The sequence below is a fragment of the Zalophus californianus genome, chromosome 12 (assembly GCF_009762305.2).
Source record: "Zalophus californianus isolate mZalCal1 chromosome 12, mZalCal1.pri.v2, whole genome shotgun sequence".
NCBI lineage: Eukaryota > Metazoa > Chordata > Mammalia > Carnivora > Otariidae > Zalophus > Zalophus californianus.
Window position 1 is genome coordinate 62319584 of NC_045606.1, and position 23884 is coordinate 62343467.

General features: G+C 43.0%; 1 protein-coding gene across 7 annotated transcripts in view; it reads right to left on the reverse strand.

Moving 5' to 3' along the window:
• PDE1C (phosphodiesterase 1C) overlaps positions 1 to 23485 on the reverse strand; it is a 537291-nt gene extending 513806 nt beyond the window's left edge. For all 7 annotated transcript variants that reach the window (XM_027575051.2, XM_027575054.2, XM_027575059.2 and 4 more), the window contains exon 1: positions 23378 to 23485. In XM_027575051.2, coding sequence (XP_027430852.1) covers positions 23378 to 23462 — 85 coding nt within the window. In that variant the 5' untranslated portion in view covers positions 23463 to 23485. The remainder of the gene's footprint in view (positions 1 to 23377) is intronic.
• Positions 23486 to 23884: the final 399 nt, after the last annotated feature.

Genomic DNA, 23884 nt, shown 5'->3' on the forward strand with positions numbered 1-23884 from the left:
ATGGTGTTGTTGTGAAGATTAAATGATCTACTACCTGTGAAGCCTTTACACAGTACCTGGTCCACAAGAACCACTTAACAAACATCAGTTACTTTTATTATGACCCCTACGACCACCACTGGAGAAAGAAAAAACTGGGAAATGAAGCTTTGATTAGCACAGAAAGAACAAAATCCTGGCTTTTATAAAAACGGTTGTTCACTCTTCTGCTCCTGGACTCATTCTTTAAAAAATTTAAAAATCCCTACACTGCACATCACTTAAAAACTGCACACACGCCAAGTTTTCCTGCAATAAGCAACATATGGCACCACTCAGATATGAATAGTTATTTTTTAATCCTCTCTAAACCTCACTTTTGCAGTCTTCACCAATTGCCAATAGGCATTTAAAATTTTTTGCACAAGCTTAGGAAATCAACTATGATTCTTCTGGCCCAAAATGGTATAAAGCCACAATGCAGATGCTCCTGAGTTCTCATTAATAGCAAAGAAGAAAAAGATAAAAAGTCATAACAAAACTAAAACTGGCCACAGCCCAATACCAGAACCTGGGAGCAACTGATGAGGATTATAAAATAGATGGCACTGGATTAAAACAACAGCTGCTGAGGCTCTTGACACAGCCTGGCTCTGATGAATGGAACAGACCACAAGACCAAAGAGAGAGAGAGAGAGATTGACAGAAATAAAGACGTTTCAAGCTTCTGCTTCCATCTCTCAGCCTCAGGTTCTGTTCCCTCATCATCATCCCCAACTCCACCCCTTACCCCTTCCAAATCTAATCAGAAACCACAAATTCTAGGAAGTACAACATTGATGAGAGTGAGAAGAGACTTGGTAGCAGCACAGTACATTCCTCTTAGATCAAGGCCATATACCATCAGGATGAACCCTGATGGCAGTGCACACTGATGACTGTGGCTGTTCACATTCAGAGGGCCAGAGAATCAAGCAACGGAGGAGACAGAAGATGCCACTTCAGTGAAGCAGGACTCATCAGATAATGGTCTAACGGAAATAGGAAACTGGGCTGGGAGTAATGACACCAACATGCCCCACACATGATAAGGGGATTGGACTACTTGGTCAAAAACATAAAAAGTATAAACATGGGCAGATGGAAATTAAAATGGATTAAAGTTGCAAAGAAAACAAATGCAGAAGAGAAGGAAGGGCTCTGTGAAAACAAAAATTCAATAGCAGAAGCAAAACACAGGAAACAGTTAAAAAACAAAATGGATGCTATACAAAATCCATTTGGTAGTCAAATCAAAGGGAAGTCAGGGAAAGAACATGGAAATCAAAGTGATTCTTGTTGGGGCGCCTGGGTGGCTCAGTTGGTTAAGTGACTGCCTTCGGCTCAGGTCATGATCCCAGGGTCCTGGGATCGAGCCCCACATCGGGCTCCCTGCTCGGCGGGAAGCCTGCTTCTCCCTCTCCCACTCCCCCTGCTTGTGTTCCCTCTCTTTCTGTCTCTCTCTCTCTCTCTGTCAATTAAATAAATAAAATCTTTTTTAAAAAAAAAAGTGATTCTTGTTGTGGAAAACAGAGAATGGAAGTCAATACAGGACCAATGGGTGTTCCTAAAGGAAACTTCAGAAGAGATGGAAGACAAGTAATAATCAAAGATACAATAGAAGAAATTGTCCTAACCTGAAGAAAAACTGCATAGACAGATCAAACAGAACTTTGACTTTCTCTAAAAGTCAATTAAAAGAGACCCACATCTACCCCTATGCTTACAAAACTATTTAACTACAAGGATAAAATTTTTTAATTAAAAAAAAAAGAAAAACTATAAGCACTCAGGAAGATAAGCCAGATTGCCTATAAAGTATGAAAAATCAGTCAGGCTTCAGATTTCTCTAATGCTAGGCTAAATCCAAAGAGATGCTGAATCAATGCCTATAGAATTTTGAAAAAGAAAAAAGTTACCACCCAGCAATTTTATGCCACCAATTTATCTGCCATGTTAGAAAGGTATTTTGACATACATGAGCTCTTAAGAGACACAGGAGCTTCTAGAAAGTTTCTTGAATTTGCAATCCAACAATCTGAAGATTAAGACAGTTCCAGAAAAGCACAAAAGTAACTGGCAGTGAGAAATAAAACTAGTTAAAAGAGATAAACAATTGGCAGAAAAACTGGCTGTGAAATTGGGTTCAGGGACTATCAGTGGGTATAAGGGTTCTTTTTGGGGTGATGGAAATGTTCAAAAATTGGATGGTGGTGACAGTGGCAAAATTCTGTAAATTTACTAAAAATAATTTTAATTGCATATTTAAGCAGGTTATTGTATGGTCTGTTACATCTCAATAAAGCTGTACGTATTAGTTAGAGTTCTACAGAGATAGAACCAACCAGATATATACAGATACATGTAAGAGGAGATTTATTATAGGAATTGGCTCACACAGTAATGGACGTGAGAAGTTCCCTTATCTGGAACAAATTAGATGATGCCCACCAGCACTGGGGAAGGTGATCTATAGTCAGCCTATGAATTCAAATGTTAATCTCTTCTGTAAATACCCTCACAGACATACCCAGAAATAATGTTTACCAGCTATCTGAGCATCCTTTAGCCTACTCAAGTTGATATATAGAATTAACCATCACATTGTTTAAAAAGAAACAAAATCATGGGCGCCTGGGTGGCTCAGTTGGTTAAGCGACTGCCTTCGGCTCAGGTCATGATCCTGGAGTCCCGGGATCGAGTCCCACATCGGGTTCCCTGCTCAGCAGGGAGTCTGCTTCTCCCTCTGACCCTCTTCCCTCTCGTGCTCTCTATCTCTCATTCTCTCTCTCTCAAATAAATAAATAAAATCTTTAAAAAAAAAAAACAAAATCAAACGTAAAACTTACCTAAAGAGAAAAATCTATAATGCTAAAAAGAATCATATAAAAAACTATCTGGATTTTTAAGCCCCAGGTTGTATCAACATAGCCTAAGAAGTGGGCAAAACTAGTAAAAGTGTGATAAATACCTTATCACCAAAGATGCCATGTCACACCTGATTCTGACAATCTGAAAAAGCTGATTAAAGAATCTTCCTAAAAATGAAAGGTAACAAATACTACAACATATATCTTCCAAACACTAGGAAAGATAAAAGGTAAAGAAAATACAGTCCATATACCAAAAAAGAAAAAAAAAAACATGCCATTTTTTAGTAGAAAACATTGTTAATATGTCAGAAAGAGCAAATATAAAAATTATAATGATAATTATATTAATCTCCCCAATTTAAAAAGTTAAAACGATCAAATTGGAACAAAAAACAAAATATTGTACAGAGTAAAACAAATAGGATAAGGGCAAAAAAATGAGAAAGAAGCATAATTTCTTGATCTGATGAAAAATATGAACATTTCATACCAAGAAGAACTTCATTTAAAAATGGGGTTTTTTGGGCGCCTGGGTGGCTCAGTTGGTTAAGCGACTGCCTTCGGCTCAGGTCATGATCCTGGAGTCCCAGGATCGAGTCCTGCATCGGGCTCCCTGCTCAGTGGGGAGTCTGCTTCTCCCTCTGACCCTCTTCCCTCTCATGCTATCTCTCATTCTCTCTCTCTCAAATAAATAAATAAAATCTTTTTTAAAAAATGGGGTTTTTTGTGTCTTTACTGCAACCAAAAGATAACATATTTTTAAGTGGAAAAAAAATGTAAATTACACACCAGTGCATGTACAGAATGATCCTAGGGCACGTTGTGAATGTGTGTGTTCACGTACACACAAACCCAACAGAGTAAAGGGTGTTCACCAAGATGTCAGATATAAATTTAGGGAGAGCTTAAAGCTTTTGGAGAGCAGACAGGAGAGGACTGGTTAATTTGAATTTTTAATAGTGAGAATATAAGATATTCACACATATACACACACATACAAACAAAGGATAGTGTAAAACTGAAGTAAGACAATGGTAAAACCACTTAGTGGTATGTATCCAGAGAATCATTTACATTGAAAAAGAGTAAAACTGACAGTGAATATGTAATTCTCATTAATTCTACAAAACAAATTACAGTGTACCAAAATATATAAAGCTAAAAACAAAGAAAAACTTACAAGAACAAGATATAATAATGAGAAGTCTTTAATAAACAAGTAGTCCTCATCAGGTCAAGCAGCCAAAAAAATAGATAAGTATCTGAATAACAGTATTAATATAATTCCTAATCTGGATAATCAGTTGAGATTATATAATTACAACACAGTTAAATTAACTTAATAAGTATATTTTGTGATATACATGAAAACAGAAAATATGCTCTATTTCTCAGTGCCCAGGGAACATTTTTTAGTTTATTTAGGGTGCAACTGGGTGGCTCAGTTGGTTAAGCGCTGCCTTTGGCTCAGGTCATGATCCCAGGGTCCTGGGATGGAGCCCCGAGTCGGGCTCCCTGCTCAGCGGGAAGCCTGCTTCTCCCTCTCCCTTTGCCTGCCTCTCTGCCTACTTGTGCTCCTCTCTATCTCTCTGTCAGATAAATAAATAAAATCTTTAAAAAAAAAAGAAAAAGTTTAAAGTTTATTTAGAATCAGACCACCTAGGAAGTTGCTAAATCATGCTCTTAACTACAACTCTGTTAAAAATCCTAAGGACTTTCTGTTTGTTTGTTTAAGTAGACTGCACATCCAGTGTGGAGCCCAAAACAGGGCTCCAACTCATGATCCTGAGATCAAGACCTGAGGTGAGATCAAGAGTCGGGCGCTTAATCAACTGAGCCACCCAGGCGCCCCTCTAAGGACTTCTAAATGGACTTTTAAACTAGCAATTTAAAGTCCATCAAGAAAAAAAATGAGCAGGAATAGCCAAGAACATTTTGAAAAAGATGAATGAGTGTAGCCTTGCCATATTGGATCTTAAAATGTATCACAAAGCTACAATAACTAAAAAGCATCAACTAGTATAGGAAAAGACTGGAAGAAGAAGGAAACAGAAGTTCCAAAAGGAGACTCAAATGTGTGTATGTATATGTGTGTCACATTATTATGTTATGAAATTGTTTTATATCGGTGTAGAGAAAAATGGATAATTTGGAGGGGAAACAAAATTAAATCTCTACCTTATTACAAAAAAATTTAGATGAATTCAGAGATTTCAATTAAAGACTTTATAAAAATAAAACTATAGGGTGGGGGGATGGGTTAGCCTGGTGATGGGTATTAAAGAGGGCACGTTCTGCGTGGAGCACTGGGTGTTATGCACAAACAATGAGTCATGGAACACTACATCAAAAAACTAATGATGTAATGTATGGTGATTAACATAACAATAAAAAATAAAATATGAAAAAAATAAAAAATAAACTATATTCTATTAAAAATAAATAAATAAATAAAACTATAAATACAGTCCTAGAACAAAACAGGGATGCAGATTTTCCTAATCTCTTCAGTGTAGAAGGTTTTACTAAACATGAACCATAAATGAAAAAATTGGTTTATTTTAAAATATGTCTGAACATCAAAGTTAAAAGGTATATTTACAAGTGGTGAAAATTATTTACAACAAATATCATCAAAGTTTAATTGCCTTAATATATAAAAACTTTATATCAGGGAACACCCAAATAGAAAAATGAATATGCTATATAAAAGAAATACAGAAGCTGCTTATAAAAGAACATGAGAAAAAAAGCGTTCGAACCCACAAATAATCAAATAAATTAACAGAAGAGTTATATGCCATTGTTTGACATATCAGAGTACAACTTCTTTAAAGGTTGAGATCCAATGTAAGTAAAGGTCAACAGGCCAACTCATACGTTATGTGTGGAATTACAAGCTGGTTCAACATTGTAAGGGGGTTAGATTATATATTTCAAAAGATTTAAAAATATTTCTACTCAACAACTTTACTTCAAAGAGTTTATCCTCAGGCAAAAAAGATTTACAAAGCTGTAGAAATTATGATAGTCACTGAATGGTATTTGTGACAGACAAGAAAACAAAGAACATAAACATCCAACAGCAGAGATCAGCTAAATAAACCAAGGGTACCTTAGAAACTCTGTTGAAGAAGACTTTGCTATGAAATAATATTAATCATACATTGTTAGGTAGGGGGAAAAGGTAAAAAACAATACAGCAATGGTCTCATATTTAAACAATAATAAGAAGTGTACATATGTGTTAAAACTCAAGCAGAAAAAAAAATTACCAAAATGTTAACGGTGATTGTCTGTACACATTGATACATGAGTAGGATTTTGTGTTCTCTTTGCCAATCTTTATTTTATAAATTTTTCTACAGTCAACATGTACAACTGTGTAATAATTGTTAAAATAATAACAATAGTAGTAAAATCATGCTGAAAATTGTTAAGCTTTTCCTCCTTTCAAAGAGCATGAACACACTAGTTCTTTTTCTCCTTAGCATGGAAGAAAGCACCACGGATTCCCATTAATGGAAAAAGATGTGGCTTGCCCTCACCCTGAGGGACACTTTCAGTGGGATGATGACAACAAGGGGAGGATGTGATGTCACATAATGATCCAGTGACTGCGATGTTCCCATCCCAATGCAGAGCTCTCACTGCCAGCTGGAAATTCAGCAGAGACTTCATTAAGGGAATCTGTTCAGTAATGACTACAAGTTTCCCTTCGTCATGCATCCAACTCTGCAAACAGCCCTACCACCAAAATCCCAACTCCTGATTCACAGAGGGCCTTAATCTCCCACTTCTGTAGAGCTCAGACTGACAGCCACCAGAGACCCAGGGTGAAGTGTCGACACAGTCAGTAAATGCAACTTCCATCAACAGGGACCAGGAGGGAAGAAGGAGCCAGAGGACTTGCACTGAAGCAGACATAAACTGAAGCCGCAAGGTGCTTAACTAAGGGATCTATACTGTGTCTCCCTAGAATGTTTAAATATTGTCATTTCCATTAGAGAAAACCTAATACACCTCCAAACTACAGAAAAGAAGAGCAAATAGCAGTGATTGCACAGCAAGCCAGAGAGAATCAGTCGCAATATCAGAATGCAAAATAAATTCTCCTACAATGAATATGAAATCCCAAGGCTCCTACTGCTAACCACTAAATGACATATTATGCTGGTTTTTTGCATGCCATTTTCTCTGCCTAGAATGTTCCCAAATCTCTCCCCTGCCCATCCCATCCTCAACCTCATCCAATTCAGTGATTTCCAAACAAAGTTGCGCATCAGAGTTACTTAGAAAACTTTCTAAAATGCAATTGCCTGGGCCCCATTGCATAACTATAGAATCAGAATCTCCGATTCCTGTACCAGATCTTTAACAAGCTCCCCATTTGGTTCTTATGCAGCCAGCCCTGCCCCTGCAGTATTTGGAAAAACACAGATCTAGCTAATTCCTACTTCTTTAAAACTCTGCTCAAGGACTCTTACGTGGCTGGTAGGATTGTAAAATGGTATAGCCACTTTGGAAGGCAGTCTGGCAGATTCTTGAAAGTTAAACATTAATTTACCATACAATCTAGCAATTCCACTCCTAGGAATCTACCCAAGAGAATGAAAACCTATATCCACAAAAATACCTGTATATGAATGTTTAGAGCAACATTATTCATAATAGCCAAAAAACAGAAATAACCTGTGTCCATTGATTGGTGAATGGATACACAAATGTATGTATCAATATAATGAGCACTATTCAAAATAAAACAGTGGAGCAGTTATACACAGTGATGATTGCACAACTCTGTAAATTTACTAAAAATCTTGAACTGTACTTTCAAAATGGGTGAATTTTATGGTATGTAAATTGCACCTCAATAAAACTGAATGAAGGGAAGGAAAAAAAGATAAGAAAAGACAGAAAAAAATTGAGTCCAAGCCTTTGCTGACTCCTGCAGGCAGTGAGACCTTCCTACCCCTGTGTTACCCTCATTCCTTATAAATCCCTCAGATAACACTTGGCCCAGGGACGTTATTTTTTAATATCAGTCTACCAGCGCACACACTCTTCAAGAATGAGAAAATTGTCTAATGTCACCTTATATATTGCAGTCAATGGGCACCTAGCAAATGTTTGTGGAAGAATGAATGAAGCAATACATGACCAAATGAGCTTTCAGTTGAAATAAACTATAAGAAACATTCTGGTACTAAGAGCTTAATACCCAGTTTACCTCCCTCGTACAAGGTCATACACCCTCTCATTGGGATCAGAGGAAATGTTGGATGTCCCAAACTGCTTCAAATTTTTACCAAAGGTATGTGCCACAGGAATAGGAAGAGCCCTTCCACTGACATCCCCCATGCATAGTCAGGTTCACACATAACCACCAAAGCTTCAGATACCCTGGACTCAAGCCCTAGTCTCTCCACTTCCCAGGCAAGTGCCTTTGTTTCCCTGCCTCATCAGAAAATGGGAATTACATGAGCAGATACTTGCAAAGCTTTTAGAATAGTGCCTGGCAAATCACAAATGCTCAATGAGAGAGAGAGGGGGAATAAGTGAACGTGGAGAGTGTGTGTGTGTGTGTGTGTGTGTGTGTGTGTGTGTGTGTGTGTGTGAACTGGTGAGACATCACTGTCTAAACAGACCATGCTGTGAAATGCTCAGATAAGTTTCACCTGGCTCTGGGGTACAACAAAGTGGGGGGATTAGAAAAACTGAGATAAGCACAAAAGAGGGCTTACGTACTAAGAGAGTAAACAGAGTAATTTTAAATGTCCATACATACAATTAGGTTTTGGGTTTTTTTTTTAAGATTTTATTTATTTATTTTTGAGAGAGAGAGAGCACAAGCAGGAGTGGGGGGGGGGAGCAGCAGAGGGAGAAGCAGACTCCCCACTGAGCAGGGAGCCTGATGTGGGACTCAATCCCAGGACTTCTCAGCCCATGTTCCTCCTACAGCCACAGGGCTGTGGGAGTCAATCCCAGGATGCCTGGGATCATGACCTGAGCCAAAGGCAGACACTTAACCAACTGAGCCACCCAGGTGCCCAACAATTCAGTTTTAAAAAGCAAGCAATAGGGCGATGATCCTGGAGTCCCGGGATCGAGTCCCTCATCGGGCTCCCTGCTCAGCAAGGAGCCTGCTTCTCCCTCTAACCCTCCCCCCTCTCATGTACTCTCTCTCTCTCTCTCATTCTTGCTCTTTCAAATAAATAAATCTTTAAAAAATAAAAATAAAAAAATAAAATAAAATAAAAAGCAAGCAATAGAACAACATGTATGACCCCACTTAAATATAAAACTGTAATAGAATATTAAGTGAACATAGATAAAGGAAAATATGGAAACAGATTCACCTGAATACTAATATAGGTCATCTCTGGATAATAAGGTTTTCTTTCCTGAGTTCCTAAAATGAATCTGAATTATTTTTATAGGCAAATAAAATTAATAATCCTATCTTCATTTTGTTAAAAAATGAATTAAGTAATTAGGAAAATGAAGACAGCCTCCAGCCCCCACCGACCACCTGCCTCTCTGGCAGCCTGAAAGTTTGTCCAATTTGTTCCGAAGAGAGAATGAATACTCAGAAGGATACAGGAAGGCCCAGCCAGAGAGGAGGAACTCCCACGCACAGTAGTAGCTAGGTACAACAAAATAGCAGGACCAGTCAACACTCAACGGACTGAATCACCCCAGTGCAGGCAGAGGGTGCTTTTGCGAATCCAATTGTGTCACTTCTGCTTAAAACCACCAGTTTCCTTCTACTGCTCTTGGGGGAAAAAGACCCAAATCCTTCAGCTGGCCAGAAGAATCTCAGCCCATCTCCAGCCTCTTCTCAGCCCATGTTCCTCCTACAGCCACAGGGCTGATAACCTTATTGGGTTTCCCTTGTATGTAACTGTTTTTTTTTTTTCTCTTGCTGCTTTCAAAATTTCTCTCTTTGGGGTGCCTGGGTGGCTCAGTCATTAAGCGTCTGCCTTCGGCTCAGATCATGATCCCAGGGTCCTGGGATGGAGCCCCACATTGGGCTCCCTGCTCAGCAGGAGGCCTGCTTCTCCCTCTCCCACTCCCCCTGCTTGTGTTCCCTCTCTCACTGTCTCTTTCTGTCAAATAAATAAATAAAAATATTTTTTAAAAATAAGTAAATAAAATTCTCTCTTTATCACTACTTTTTGCCATTTTAATTATTATGTGTCTTGGTATGGACCTCTTTGGGTTGATGTTGAGGGCTCTCTCTTCCTCCTGGATCTAGATTTCTGCTTCTTTCCCCAGATTCAGGAGATTTTCAGCTATTATTTATTCATATACATTTTCTGCCCCCTTTCTCTCTCTTCTCCTTCTAGGATCCCTATAATGCAAATCTTATTATGCTTGATGGTGTCACTGAGTTCCCTATTTTCATTTTTTGTTATTTTTTTTCTCACTCCTGTTTTTTCCATTATTCTGTCCTCCAGGTTGCTAATCCATTCTTTTGCTTCTTCTACTCTACTATTTATTCCATCTAGTCTATTTTTAATCTCAGTTATTGAATTCTTCATTTCTGATTGGTTCTTTTTATATTTCCAGTCTCTTTGTTGAGGGTCTCATTGAGGTCCTCCACTCTTCTCAAGTCCAGTGAATATATTTATGATCATTGCTTTAAATTCTCTATCAGGCTTGTTACTTATCTCTGTTCCATTTAGTTCTCTTGCTATGATTTTGTCCTGTTCTTTCATTTGGGACATATTCCTCTATCTTTTCATTTGGTCTAACTCTCTGTGTCTGTTTCTGTGTTAGGAAAGTCAGCTACCTCTCCTGCTCTTACAGTAGTGGCCTTATGAAGAAGAGGTCCTGTAGTGCCCTGCAATGTCCCCTGTTCACCAGAAACTCGTGCTTCAGGGATGCCTCCTGCATGTGGTGTGCACCCTACTATTGTGGCTGAGCTGCATGTGCCTTCAGTCCAGTCAACTGCAATGTCTCTCTTTGCTTGATGTAGGCAAGGTTTGGTCTCTGTGTTGTTACTGGGCCAGTATGCAGCCACTTGGGCTTGACCTGAGTCAGACCAGGCATTCACCAGCAATGCAGTAGCACTGAACTACAGAGCATTTTCCCTGTGTGGTCTTTTGAGAAGACTTCATTTTTGGGCAGTGCCTGTAGTCAGACCAGATGTCTACCACAGCCCATGGATGGGGCTACAGTTGGACTGCCGTGTGTAGTTATCTCCCCAGGGCAGGAGTCACTTTGGAGGGGTGCTGGCCCCGTCAGAGCTGCTTGCACACTGCTAGGCTTATGGTACCACTTTGGATGGGCTCTAGCCAAGAGTGTATTGGAGGGGGAAGGACTGCAGGAGAACACAGGGGGAGGGTGTGCAGTGTTAGCAAGGTTTGCATAGGTCTGTTGTGGGAAGAGACCTGGAGCTGCTTTAGAAAACTCCTGCCACAAGGCTGGAGGGAGCAAGTCCTCAGGAGAGCATGGGGGCAGAGTGCATGGTGCCAGAAAGGTCTGGAGGGGTGGAGGAGCAGGGGAGGTGTGGGGGGGGAGCAGAGCCACAAAAGTACACAGGGGCAGAGCAAGCAGTGTTAGCAAGTTAGGTAGTGAGTGTTGGCATCACACTAGTTCCTGCAGGTGTCTGTATGTGTCTAGGCTGGGGGCAGGGGAGCAAAATGGTGCCAACCAGCTCCTTTGTTGCTGGAGGAGTCTTTGAATGATCTCTCTCCCTCCAACACACACTCTGAGATTAGTAAACAAATCCCCCTCCTGTATACCCCAGGTGTTTTTCAAACTGCTGTTTCTATGCTGTATCTCTGTAGGACTGTTGTGCTGTCTCTTTAAGGGCAGGGACTCAGTTTCCTATCTACCTTCCAGCTCTCCCAGAGACAAGTCCACTGATTTTTAAAGTTCCAAGTGTTAAGCCCCGCTGATAGTAAGAATCCATGAAATTTGGCCCCTCTGGTTTTCAAAGCCAAATATTAGGGAGATTCATCTTCCCCATGCAAGTTCCCCATATCTGGGGTGCCTGATGTAAGGGTCTGTTTCCCTCCTCTCTTTGAGTCTGCAGCATCTCTCCCTCCTGTAGATAGTCCCTGTGGGTCCACTTAGCTCCCAGCTGCATCTCCGCCTTTCCTACCCACTTTCTTGTGGCTTCTTCTCTACATTTAGTTGTGGAGAATCTGTTTTGCCCATCTTTGGGTCATTTTCTGGGTTATTTGCACTGATGTGGGTGTTTTCTAGTTGTATCCATGGGACAGATGAGGTTAGGATCTTCCTACTCTGCCATCTTCCCCCAGCAATCTGCTACTGGACAGTTTTAAGCTGGAGGGCAGAGAGATCAGTTGTATGTTCCAAAACAACATTCTAGTTGCTGTGTTGAGAAGAGTGTGGAGGGGAGGCCAGTTGGAAATACTGCAATAGACTCAGTGAGAAAGAGGAGGGTCTGAACTAAGGCAGGGGAGATGGAGGGGAAAGTATGAATAGGAAAGAGTTTAGAGGGGTGCCTGGCTGGCTCAGTCAGTATAGCATGTGACTCTTGATCTCAGGGTCCTGAGTTCAGGCCCTGCACTGGGCATGGAAACTACTTAAAAACAAAAAAAAAAAGGAAAGCGTTATGAGAAGAAAATCATAAATCCATAAGTAAAAACCAACTTCCAATAACTTTGCTTCCAAGCCCCACTTCCCCAGGGCTCCTTGGGGAAGGCCTGGTTCTCAGGCCAAGCACCCACTACACTCCAGAGCCTGCCTGCCAAACAGCACAAGAAGTGCCAACCAGCTCTCCCCAGAGCAGCTGGCACCCAATTACCCAGACCCTGCTGGAAGCACTCGGCTGGGGTAAGGCAGGAGCTCCAGATACCAGCCTGGTTGGAAATCCTATACTAAAACAAAGACAGCCTTGCAGGCCTGCCAGCATTCAACACAAGTGGCTGGTGGGGGTCTGTGGGAGGCAGCCAGGCAGCAGGCTGGTGAGCACCATCCAGGGAAGCAGATGTAGGCCTGGGAGACTTGCCCACTCCCTGATTGCAGGGCCTCTCCATCATCACAATAGCTACCAATTATTGGGCACCTAGAGTGAGCTAGGTTCTTACATTCTTCATCCTATTGAACTCTCCCAACACAACAAAGAAGGAATTGCCATCCCTGTTTACAAATGAGGAACCTGAGTTTCAAAGAGATTCATGATCTTTCCCACAGTCACAGGGACAGGATGGGCTGGCACTGGGCCTAGAGCCCAGGTCTCCTGCATCACTTTCCTTTCCACCTACCCTCCTGGGCTGGGAGAGTCAGCCCCATCTAAAAATGGGCTGGAAATTAGGGACTCACGTTGCAAAGCCATCACAAGTGACACACTAAATCCTAAAAGATGATAAACTGGTTGAGAAGATGGGAGCATTTGTAGGTCCACCGTGGATTCATTGAAAATAACTGTACAGAATCAGGACACCAATGCCCAAGGACACAAAAGTGAATGCCTTTTGGCAGGAAATGCCAATTTTGAACATCAGAAAGCAGAAGATCAAGGTCATAATTACAGCTTTTCAAAGAACAGTATATACAAGTGTTTGATCAAGCAGGACTCAGAGATGGTTATTACTATTATCTTCACTATAATATTATTATAGAAATATATTATCATTATGGATATATATTATGAATATGACAATAATACAAAAATAATATTATAACAAACATTTATACAGAACTTACTATGTACCACATGCTGTTCGAAGTGCTCGATGTACATTAACTCATTTAATCCTCCAACACCCCAAGAGACAGGAAATATAATTATCCCCATTTAACAGATGAGCACATTGAAATACAGAAAGGGTAAGTAACTCGTCCAAGATCACAAAGCTAATAATCTGTGAAGCCAAAATTCAAACCAAGGTAGTCAAGTTCCAGAATCCATGCTCTTAACCTCTGTACATACCACCTCTCAAATCCAGCCAGCATTTATTAAGCAGAACCCATGCTAGACGCTCCCATACCTACTATTTATTATCACACTTATGGTGCATAATCAACAAATCTAGGAATATGAATTGAAGCCATGAAGCCTTCCTATACCATCAGAATGGACCTAACCCTGCTGACAAACACACACTTGGAAATCTTCACCTGTTCACCCCATTTCCCACTAGGATTTGATAACATAAAGGTGGAGTGGCTGGAAGGCTTAGGCAGCTACCCAGCCACCTGCCTTTGGTTACTTCCTTGAGTCTAGCTCAGTGGTTATCAAACTCACTGTGAATCAGAATTACCACACAAAATTATATACATGCAATCTAGGCTACTTATTCCAAGAATAATTTTAACTCTTTACTAGTCTTTCAACCAATTTACCTCTGCTTTGCTCTGAACTCTGCAAAGCATCTTTCACCAGAAATCCCAGTGCACCTCATTTAGCCATTCCCCTGAATCTTCCCACTCTGGGAAAGTTATGGTGGCCCTTAGGACTCAAGGCTCACCTCCTTCCTGAGTGGCAGAAACCACAGAGATTTTCTTACTCAACCAGTCATTTACACATGGAGAAACTGATGCCCATGTTAAGTGACTCGCCCAGGATTAAAGAGTAAGTTGGTAAGAAACTAACCCCAGTTCTCAATTCTGAGTCCAGAATTGGGCATTTCCCCCCATGGTTCTCCATGTTCTTCCAGAGTGTCTAGTTCATGCTGTATTTGGCAAATGTTTACTAACTTCCAATAATAATAGTGCTATAGACTGTTTGTATCCCCCCCCCAAAATTCATATGTTGAACATTAATCCCCAGTGTGATGGTATTAGAAGGTGGTGTCTTGGGGAGGTAACAAGGTCATGAGCATGGAGCCCTCATAAATAGGATTAGCACCCTTATAAAATATAAAAGAGACCCCAGAGAGGTCCCTTGATCTCTGTCATGTGAGGACACAGCAAGAAAATGGCCATCTATGAACCAGGAAGCAGGTCCTCACCAGACACCAAATATGCTGGTGCCTTCTCAGCCTCCAGAACTATGAGAAATCAATTCCTGTTGTTTAAGCCACCAGGTCTGTGGTATTGCTATAGCAACCCAAATGGACAAAGACAATGCCTAGGAGGTCTACTTGCATTTTATCTCATTTAATGTCCCAACCCAGCAAGGTAGATACTATTTATTATGTCCACTTATTGCTTAGGACACTGACCTTTAGCTATGTGATGCCACCTCTCTAAGATCACAACAAAAGGAAGATGGGGTTCAGAATATGAACCCCAAGTATCTAACTCCAGAGCCCGTCATATTCTGAACTCTAATAAGTCCAATTTAACCATCCCGCTGCCCTTTTTCTTCTGTGTCCCAGGACAGATCCACAGGCCTGGCTCAGAAGGTCATTCCTACAATGCTAGAATGACTCCAATTTCCCCATGGCCCCAGGTGGATTCTGCCAGGTCCGTGGAGGCTGGGTAGACATTCCAGGTACACTGTGTGGCCCAGGGAGGGGCATCAGTCCATGGGATGGCAGAGGAGTGCCCAGTGCACACTATGCTCTTGTTCCTGTGTTGGGGACCAGCACGGCTGTACAGGGCTTCCTAGTGGCCACTCCCACACCAGCACAGGCTGACCCACTGCTGAGCCTGCCACAGTGCACCCACAAACCCTCAGGATCAGATCACTGACCTTCATCCACTCCCAGCCAGAGCCAGCTCTAGTCACAGCATGATTTCAGGTGAAGGGAAGGGACACTGAGCAAAGACACACAGTGTGACAGCCAGGCCCTGTGCATGGCACCTCACTCCCCAGGCTGTGGTTTACCCACAAGGAAGGTGGTACTGCCCCACTTGTTCTAAGAAGGAAACTGAGGCTCAGAGAAGCTAACTGACTTGCGTGGCCAGCACAGTAAGTCTTTGTGTGACTCCAAAGCCCAGGGTTTCTCACTACAAATGCAAGCTCTCCACTGACACGCATCCTTAAAACTGTGTACTCCAGTTGCTGGCCGACGATCAGAACACCATCGTGAGAGCCTCATTCCTCAAGCTACAGATACAGCTGCCCTTTGTTGAAGGATAAATGCTGTGAAGAGTGGTGCACAAGTTTTAACCAGTATGAAGTCTTCCTTAATTGCAAGAAGCATTTTAATGGCATTTTAGAGTTAAAGCAATTTTTTCTTGCATAACTTCACCTGATCCTCACTACAGCTCCATAACTAAGACTCACACTCTCCATTTCACATATGAGGAAGCGGAGGCTCAGAGAGTGATTTGCCCTAGAGTCACAGTGGGGTCGGAGAGATGGGTGCCACAGTAGAGATGGCAAGGCCCAGGTTGCACAACCCCTCATTCCACATACCCCTTCACCTCACTCGGCTCCAGTCTTCTCAGAGATGGGAAGAGGAGGAAATTAGGTCCATGGGTACTGGGAGGTGGCTGCAGAATATCTTGCCTTGGATCCTTATTCAGTTCTTTGCTCCCCACCATCACCCCCCAACCAAGCAGGCAATACCCAAAGGTCTTGCCTCCACCCAGACAGACAAGCAGACAGGACACTCAGCCAAGCGAGCACAGAGACCACACTGGACTGAGAAAATTCTGAGCCATATGCACCAAGGGAGGCCAGGGGCCTCTATGCCCAGGCTGGAGGGTGATCCCCACCCCAGGGCATGCAGCCGAGTCACCCTGGCCTCATTTACCACAGAGCCCGGCCCACCCTAGAAGCCCTGTGACAGGAGCATCCACCAGCAGACCTCCTCCACTTAGCCTGGGTTCCCAGCTCCCGCAATCCAAGGGTGGAACAGGAATACTCACTCCCGGCCCCCTGGGCCTCTGCTATCTCGGGGCCCCTTATGTTTCCTCCTTTGGGACAACCCCACAGAGAGAAACATAGGAGCAAGGGAGCCAGTGGTTGTTGCTACAGGAAACACATCCCTCTGTTAGCAACACCACTTCAGTACAAGCCTAGAATTTTCCAAACCACCAGGTTCATATTTGAAGGAAGCAGCTTCTTTGCCATACACCCAACCAACTTCACATCCTCCAAGCCCTTGGCTTCCAACATCCTAGAGGTCATCACTAAGGGGAGAAGGGAAGGGAGGGCCCCCCTGGAGCCCCATTTTCTCATCTGTGGAATGAGTGGTAAGGAGTACCAAAAGAGATTAAGTGAGGCCCACTCAGGTGGTTTAAAAAAAAAAAGGGCTTTTGTTTTTTGCAGACATACTTCACTTAGTGGGGAAGGCTGTGTGTTTATATTTCAGGCAGCCTTGTGGAGAAGGTAAAAATCTGTGCATGCACTTAATAAAAACTCAAATAAATATCCAAGCCCCAGAAGATCAGGTGAGTTCTTCTGGAGAACAAGAATCCTGCAACTCCCCCCATATCTATTTGTTCCATACTCAAATGCTGGTTCACAAGTACCTCACCAGAGTCAAATTACACTTGAACTTCAACATATGGCCTTAAATTAATACTAATCATTATAATCACTTGCTATAATCGAAAATTCAATGGTTTCCTAGGGATGGAACTCTCAAATCACCAATGCAGGATGACAGTCAGTGCTTTCTGGTATGGCACCTGTTGAACTTCATAGTCTTACTTCCAAGACCTCTTGACCGCAAACCTGATTTCATGACCTGAGAAAATTATATAAAGAGGACACAAGAACATTTGAGTTGGGACATGGGGAATGATGAGGCTGAAGAGGATCCCTGGTAGGAAGCAGATTAGCAAGCCCTGTTTCTTCGACCTGATATTCCTCCCAGGAGCAGCCCAGCCCCACCTGTGACAATGCTCTGACCCTTGCTGCCTGCACTGGCCCAGCAGACCTGGCAAACTCCCTGATCTCTCTTCATCGGGATGACAGGCTGGTTCCAAGGCTTAGGCAGAAATAAAGTCCACTGTGGGAGGCAGCATGGTGTGAGGCAAACTCTGGGCTGAGGGGTCACAGCAGATGTGGTTTGAATCCAACTTGGCTACTTCCTAGCTTGCGACTTCCAGCAAATTAGTCCCTCTCAGAGTCTCTTAGGGGTTCCTTCTCCTACAATGGGGTCATAACAGATAACTTTCAGAGTTGTGAAAGGTGAGCAAATGAGCTGAGTAAAGTACCTAGCTCAGAGCCTGGTCCAAACCCCACAGCTACATATGACATGTGGCAGCACCTGTTCTCACTGCAGCCTTGACCGTCAATGTCCCAGAAGCCCCAAAGCCAGGGCACAGGCCTGTTAGGAGCCTCAGGCTTCCATGTCAGAGGGAACCCTCAATTTTTCTACATGGGGGTGTTATTGGTGCTTAGGGAAATTCCTCATTGTGAAGGACTGTACCTCACTCTGCAAAACATTTAACTCCTCTGGGCTCTGCTTACTGTCTATAGAGCCTGTCCACAGCCCCCCACCATACAACTACCAAAAGTGCACCATATATGCCCAAACAGCCCCTCGGCTGTATCACCCCCATGGAGAACATAGCTGAAGCCTTCTCCTTGCCAGTCTGAACCAGAAGTGGATGCCTCCCCTTAGCCCAGAAATGTCCACTCAATAAAGAGTTTTGTCAGAAGCCCTCCAAACTTTATTCTTGACCTTGTCACAGGGTGGGTCACATTTCCCCTCCTGCAGAACTCCCAAGACCTCCATTGTCCTCATCAGTTTCCCCTAGTAAGAATCTTTTGAGTTGCCAGTACCATAACATGAATTCTTTTAGTAAAGTCCTTTGACCTAGAAATTTTGCATTTATTAATTCAGACTAGAACAGGAAGTGGTTCCTAATGACAATGTCAGATACTTGAGAAAAGGAGCAATCTGGGAGCCACCAGGATCTCATCAGGATTCTTCTCTCACATGGTAAGAGAGGGATGTCTACTTACTCCACCCTGCAGAAACAATGTGACTAGTTGGTGTAGGGGCCAAGGGCAGATCATCCCAAAATGTGCTACTTTTGCACGCAGATTACTTTCAGCGGAAAACAATCAAGGCCCAAAAGACTTAGAAACTTTGACCTTCCCCCTAACAGCCTAAAAGATTTAGAGGACCTGCTCCAAGAAGAGAGCCATTGATAACTACAGTATAATATGAACTAGGGATGACAGAGAGGGAGGAACTTAGCAAAGTCTGTTTGTTAAAATTCCTCTCTATGCCCCCATTGTTTCTGAATGGCCCAGCAAACATTTGTTTAGCAAACATTTACTCATTCCCATCTTCTTGTGAATTGCTTTCCTTCCCTTTGAAGTTTCAGACCCCCACCTCCTTCTCCTCAGTTCAGGATGACATATATACCTCATTTTGTCTGCCTGTCTTTGGAATCTCATGTCTGTGTGGATTCCCAGTATGTACATAATTAACTTTGATTTTCTTCCATTCATCTGTCTCATGTCAGTTTGATTCTAGAAGAATCTTAAACGGTAGAGAAAAAATTTTTTCTTCCTAACACAGGCAACCATGGCTGTGGACTACAAGATATCTGTATGTTTCAAAGCAAGTCTTAACTGCCACACACTGATGTTGCAGGAATATGAGTCCTCCTACCTGGAAGAAATATTTGTAATATACATGACACAGCACTCACAAATTATACACACACACACACACACACACACACACACACACACACACACACATACACATATATGGGGGGAGAGGTGCCCTTGAATATGTGGGAGTTAGGGACATCAATGCACCACACAATTGAAAATCCACATAGAACTTTAGATTCCCTAAAAACTTAACTACTAATAGCCTACTGTTGACTGGAAGCTTTATTGATAGTGTCAACAGTTGATTAACATACATTTTGTATGTTATATGTACAACATAATATATTCTTATAGTAAAGTAAGCTAGAGAAAAGAAAATGTAATTAGAAAAACCATAAGGAGGGGAAAATATATTTTACAGTACTGTACTGTATTTACTGGAAAAAATCCATGTATAAGTAGACCTGTGCAGTTTAAACCTGTTTTGTTCAAAGGTCACCCAGGGTCACCTGGGTATGTATATAGGTGTGTGTACACACACACACACACACACACACACACACAGACATATATGTATGCGTTGGGACACCTGGGTGGTTCAGTCGGTTAAGTGTCTGACTCTTGATCTCAGCTCAGGTCTTGATCTCAGGGTCATGAGTTCAAGCCCCACATTGGGCTCCATGCTGGGCATGGAGTCAACTTAAAAGAAAAAATGACATGTGCATGTATAATGTATATTATTGATATATTAATTATATAATTATGTGATTGATATACGGTAATTGTCATATAATATATAGTATTATACTTATATATTATCTATCACTAACATATTAGTTATATGTATAATTAACATATATTATACACTGTACACTAAGAGTATATGCAAATTAAAATAAATGATAAAATCACCCAGAGGAAAAACATATAGGCAAAGGAAATAAAAATACAATTTTATAAAAGAAGTGAAATAACATGTGGAATTGAGATACTTCTGTACACCTCTCAAACCAGCAATGTTTTTGGAAACGATAGTGTCTGGTATTCACGAGAGTCCTATAAGCATTTTGATAAACTGCTGGTGGGAATGTAAGTGGGTATTTCCAGAGGTTAGTTGAGCAATAAGTGTGTTTTAAAATCCCTAAAAATAGGGCGCCTGGGTGGCTCAGTTGGTTAAGCGACTGCCTTTGGCTCAGGTCATGATCCTGGAGTCCCGGGATCGAGTCCCACATCGGGCTCCCTGCTCAGCAGGGAGTCTGCTTCTCCCTCTGACCTTCTTCCCTCTCATGCTCTCTATCTCTCATTCTCTCTCTCTCAAATAAATAAATAAAATCTTTAAAAAAAGTTTAAAATCCCTAAAAATATACATATTCTTGGACCAAGCAGTTATACTTCTACAAATGAATTCTCAAAAGTATTTATGGATGTTCTCAAAAATTTAGTCTTTCTTCATTATCATGACAAAAAAAAAATCAAAAGACACTAAATAACCAACAATAGATTGATTAAATAAATGCTTTACATATAGCATCAAACAAAGCTAATAAGATGTTAAATACCAAATATCATCATTGTGTTTTGTTTAAAAAAGTATATATACCAAAAAGTGCTGGGAGTATATAAAGATATATTAATATTTAGCATTGGGTGATAAAATTACAGGTGATTTTCGTCTTCCTTTTTTATTATCTGTGTTTTCTCAAATGTCTAGAATTGGCCTAAAATTTCTAAAATGTCTCTTAAGGCACTTACAAGTTTCTACTTAGTAAAAAGTCATATATGGACAGATCACATCACCTCAAGAGTACAAATTCCTTGAATACCAGGTTCTAAGTCTGATTTATCTTCATCAACTACCCCCATGATATTAGCTTAGGGCCTTGAATAATGACAATTGCCATTTATTGAATGTGCACCATGAGGCAGGCATTGTGCTAAATTGTTACCTTTTAATGTAGTAAAATTCAATAAGCATTTTTTGAAGGAAGGAGGGAAGAAGAAGGACAGATGGCAATAACTGAAAAAATGTCCAGAGATCTGAAATAAGCTGGCAGCTCTCTCACCAGGAAGTGACCAGCTCACTTTTTGAGGTCCCTTATAACTTGCAGACCATACCAATGTGCCAAATGCTTTCTCCTAGTGAGGGCAGGAGCAAAAGGACGGAAGGGGTGAGGTGGGGGAAGACCACACTTTAAACCTGGGTTTTCGAAGCCACACTTTTTAGAAGATCTCCCCGGGAACTACCAGGGAAAGCTTTAAAAATCACTTTTAGAAGTCTTCTTACCAGATTCAAGAAAACGAATATTAACATGACAATGGCCTTTTAATGAATCACTTTTGACCTTGGCAACATTAAATTCATTTCTACACAAACTCCCCAGCAGCCACCATCACCATTAGAGGACGAAAGATAAATTAGACGCAGTTTCATAGGCGCCTAAGTAAGTAATTCAGGGCAGGATGTGAGCTCTCACAAAGGATGATGAGGCCAAGGGAGGGCAGAGGGAGACCTTCTTTCTGATAGGGAAGGACAGCACAGGAGGTGGAGAGTGAGAGGCAGCATAGACAAGATTTCTCAAAGCAGAGTTGGGGAAATGGCATTCCTGGCTGAGGGAACAGCCAGAGCAAAGGCTCTGAAGGCTGGGATCTGGGCAAGGGCAAGCAATGATGAGTGTGTGGAAGATACAGGTTTGAAGTGACAGCTGAGGCAGGAAAGACTAGCTCGAGCCAAAATGGGGAGCCTTGGGGAGCAGGCTAAGGAGTTCAGACTTAATTCTGGAAGCAACGTGTTCAGTCCATGCCCCAGAAATCTTGGGCCACTTCATTAAAAGGAACAAAGTGTTCCAAAGATGAGCTCCTCTCCACTGGTCCCTTCTTGCCCCTGGCAATTTCCTGCTGCAGTGGCAAGCAGGAGCAGCCCACCAAAAAGCAAATTAACATATCCCTCATTTTCAAAGGTTTTGGGGTGAAGTTCAGATTTAAAGCCATGGTGACCTGAGCATACCCAGAAGTAGAAAAGCTGGAGCAGCTCCTTAGCACGTGGCTTTGCCCTGTTTTTTTCCAAACTCTGACATTCCAGAAAGGAAGCCTCCCTGGCCTTGCCCACCTCCTGGGAAGATGAGGAGGCAATCTCTGGCCAGTTGTTTCAAAACAGTGCACAACATGGGACCAGTAGTGAAAGCACTGAGAACTGTTCTCTTGAAATTCAGCCTCCAGAGCATCAGCCCTCTAGTCCTGCTACCTCTAATAGCCCCTCTGGTACCCCTCTTGGTAACAGGTTTGAGAAGGGAAGAAAACAGAGAGCCACAGGGAGTCCAGAGGACAGCGGACCACTTTATCTCAAATATTTCAGTAACATGATACATCCCTCCCTCCCCGCCTGCATCCAGTGCCGGTCTGACATGCTCCTTTGCTCTCTCTCTTCCCCTCTTCCTCTCCCTCTCCCTACCTTCCTACATCCCTACTTCCCTCACCTGCCTTTCTCTGTGTCCCTTTCTCCTTGTTTCAACTTTTGTAAAAACTGTCCCTCAATCTGTCTCTGACTCTCTGTGTGTGTGTCTCTCTCAGCCTCTGCATCTCTTGTTTCTGTCACTATCTCCACATCTCTGCCATTCTATTAGTCTCTGTCTCGGTGTCTGACCTGATATCTAGGTGTTTCCATAATGTCTCTGTACGTCTGTCTTAGTTTCTATCATGTCCACGTCTTTCTGTCGCTTTCTGACTTCCCTCTCTCCGTATTTCTAGCTCCATCTCTCCATCTCCCTGCCTCCATCCCTGTCTCTATCCCTCCTCTCTGGTTTGCAGCAAGGAAATCGAGCGGTTCAGAAAGGGGTAACCCTGAAAACCAGCTCCAGCGGGCTGCCGGGGCAGAGCGGCGGGAGGGGCGCCGCGGGGACAGCCCCGCGCGGCGACCGGCCACTCACGCGGCTTCCCTGCCCTGTCACCGCTCCCCGGGACTCCCCTCGCGAGCGCCCCGCGGCCCAGCGGGACCCCTGACCGCCCCCCACCCCCGCTTAGAAAGGACCCTCGCCGCCACCGAAAAGGGTGTCTGCCCGATCCAGGAGTCGGACGGAGGGTAGAAAGTTCTCACCGATGGTGAAGCTGTAGCCATCGATGCTGAAAGTAGCGCTCCGGCATTTTTTGAAGCCCTCTTTCCTGTTGCCGGCGTCCGTCATGGCTCGGCCCGCGGTGTCCCGGGGTTCCCCGCGGCGGAGCGCGCAGCCCCGCGCCCGCGCCCCGCGCTCGGCGGTGTCCCCTCCCCCGGCCGCGCGGCGCGCTGTCCCCGCAACCCCGCCGCCCGCCCCCTGCGAGCCCGACGCGCCGGCTGCGGGCGCTGCGGCCGCAAGTCCGCCTGAGGCGCTAGGCGCGCGGCGCGGTCAGCTCGCGGCGCCACTGCCCCATCCCCGGTGTCAAGTTCCAGGTAGGGCGCGAGGAGCGCCAGGAAAGGGAGGCGACCGGCGCCTGAGCGTGGGGACGGGGACTGAGCGGGTGCCGAAATTCCTGTCTTTTCCACTGTACTCTCTGCGGGCGCCGAAGCCAGTGCGCACGCCTGTTTTCTCTTTCAACTTCGCCTTCCCCTCTCTGGGGGCTGGTGGGG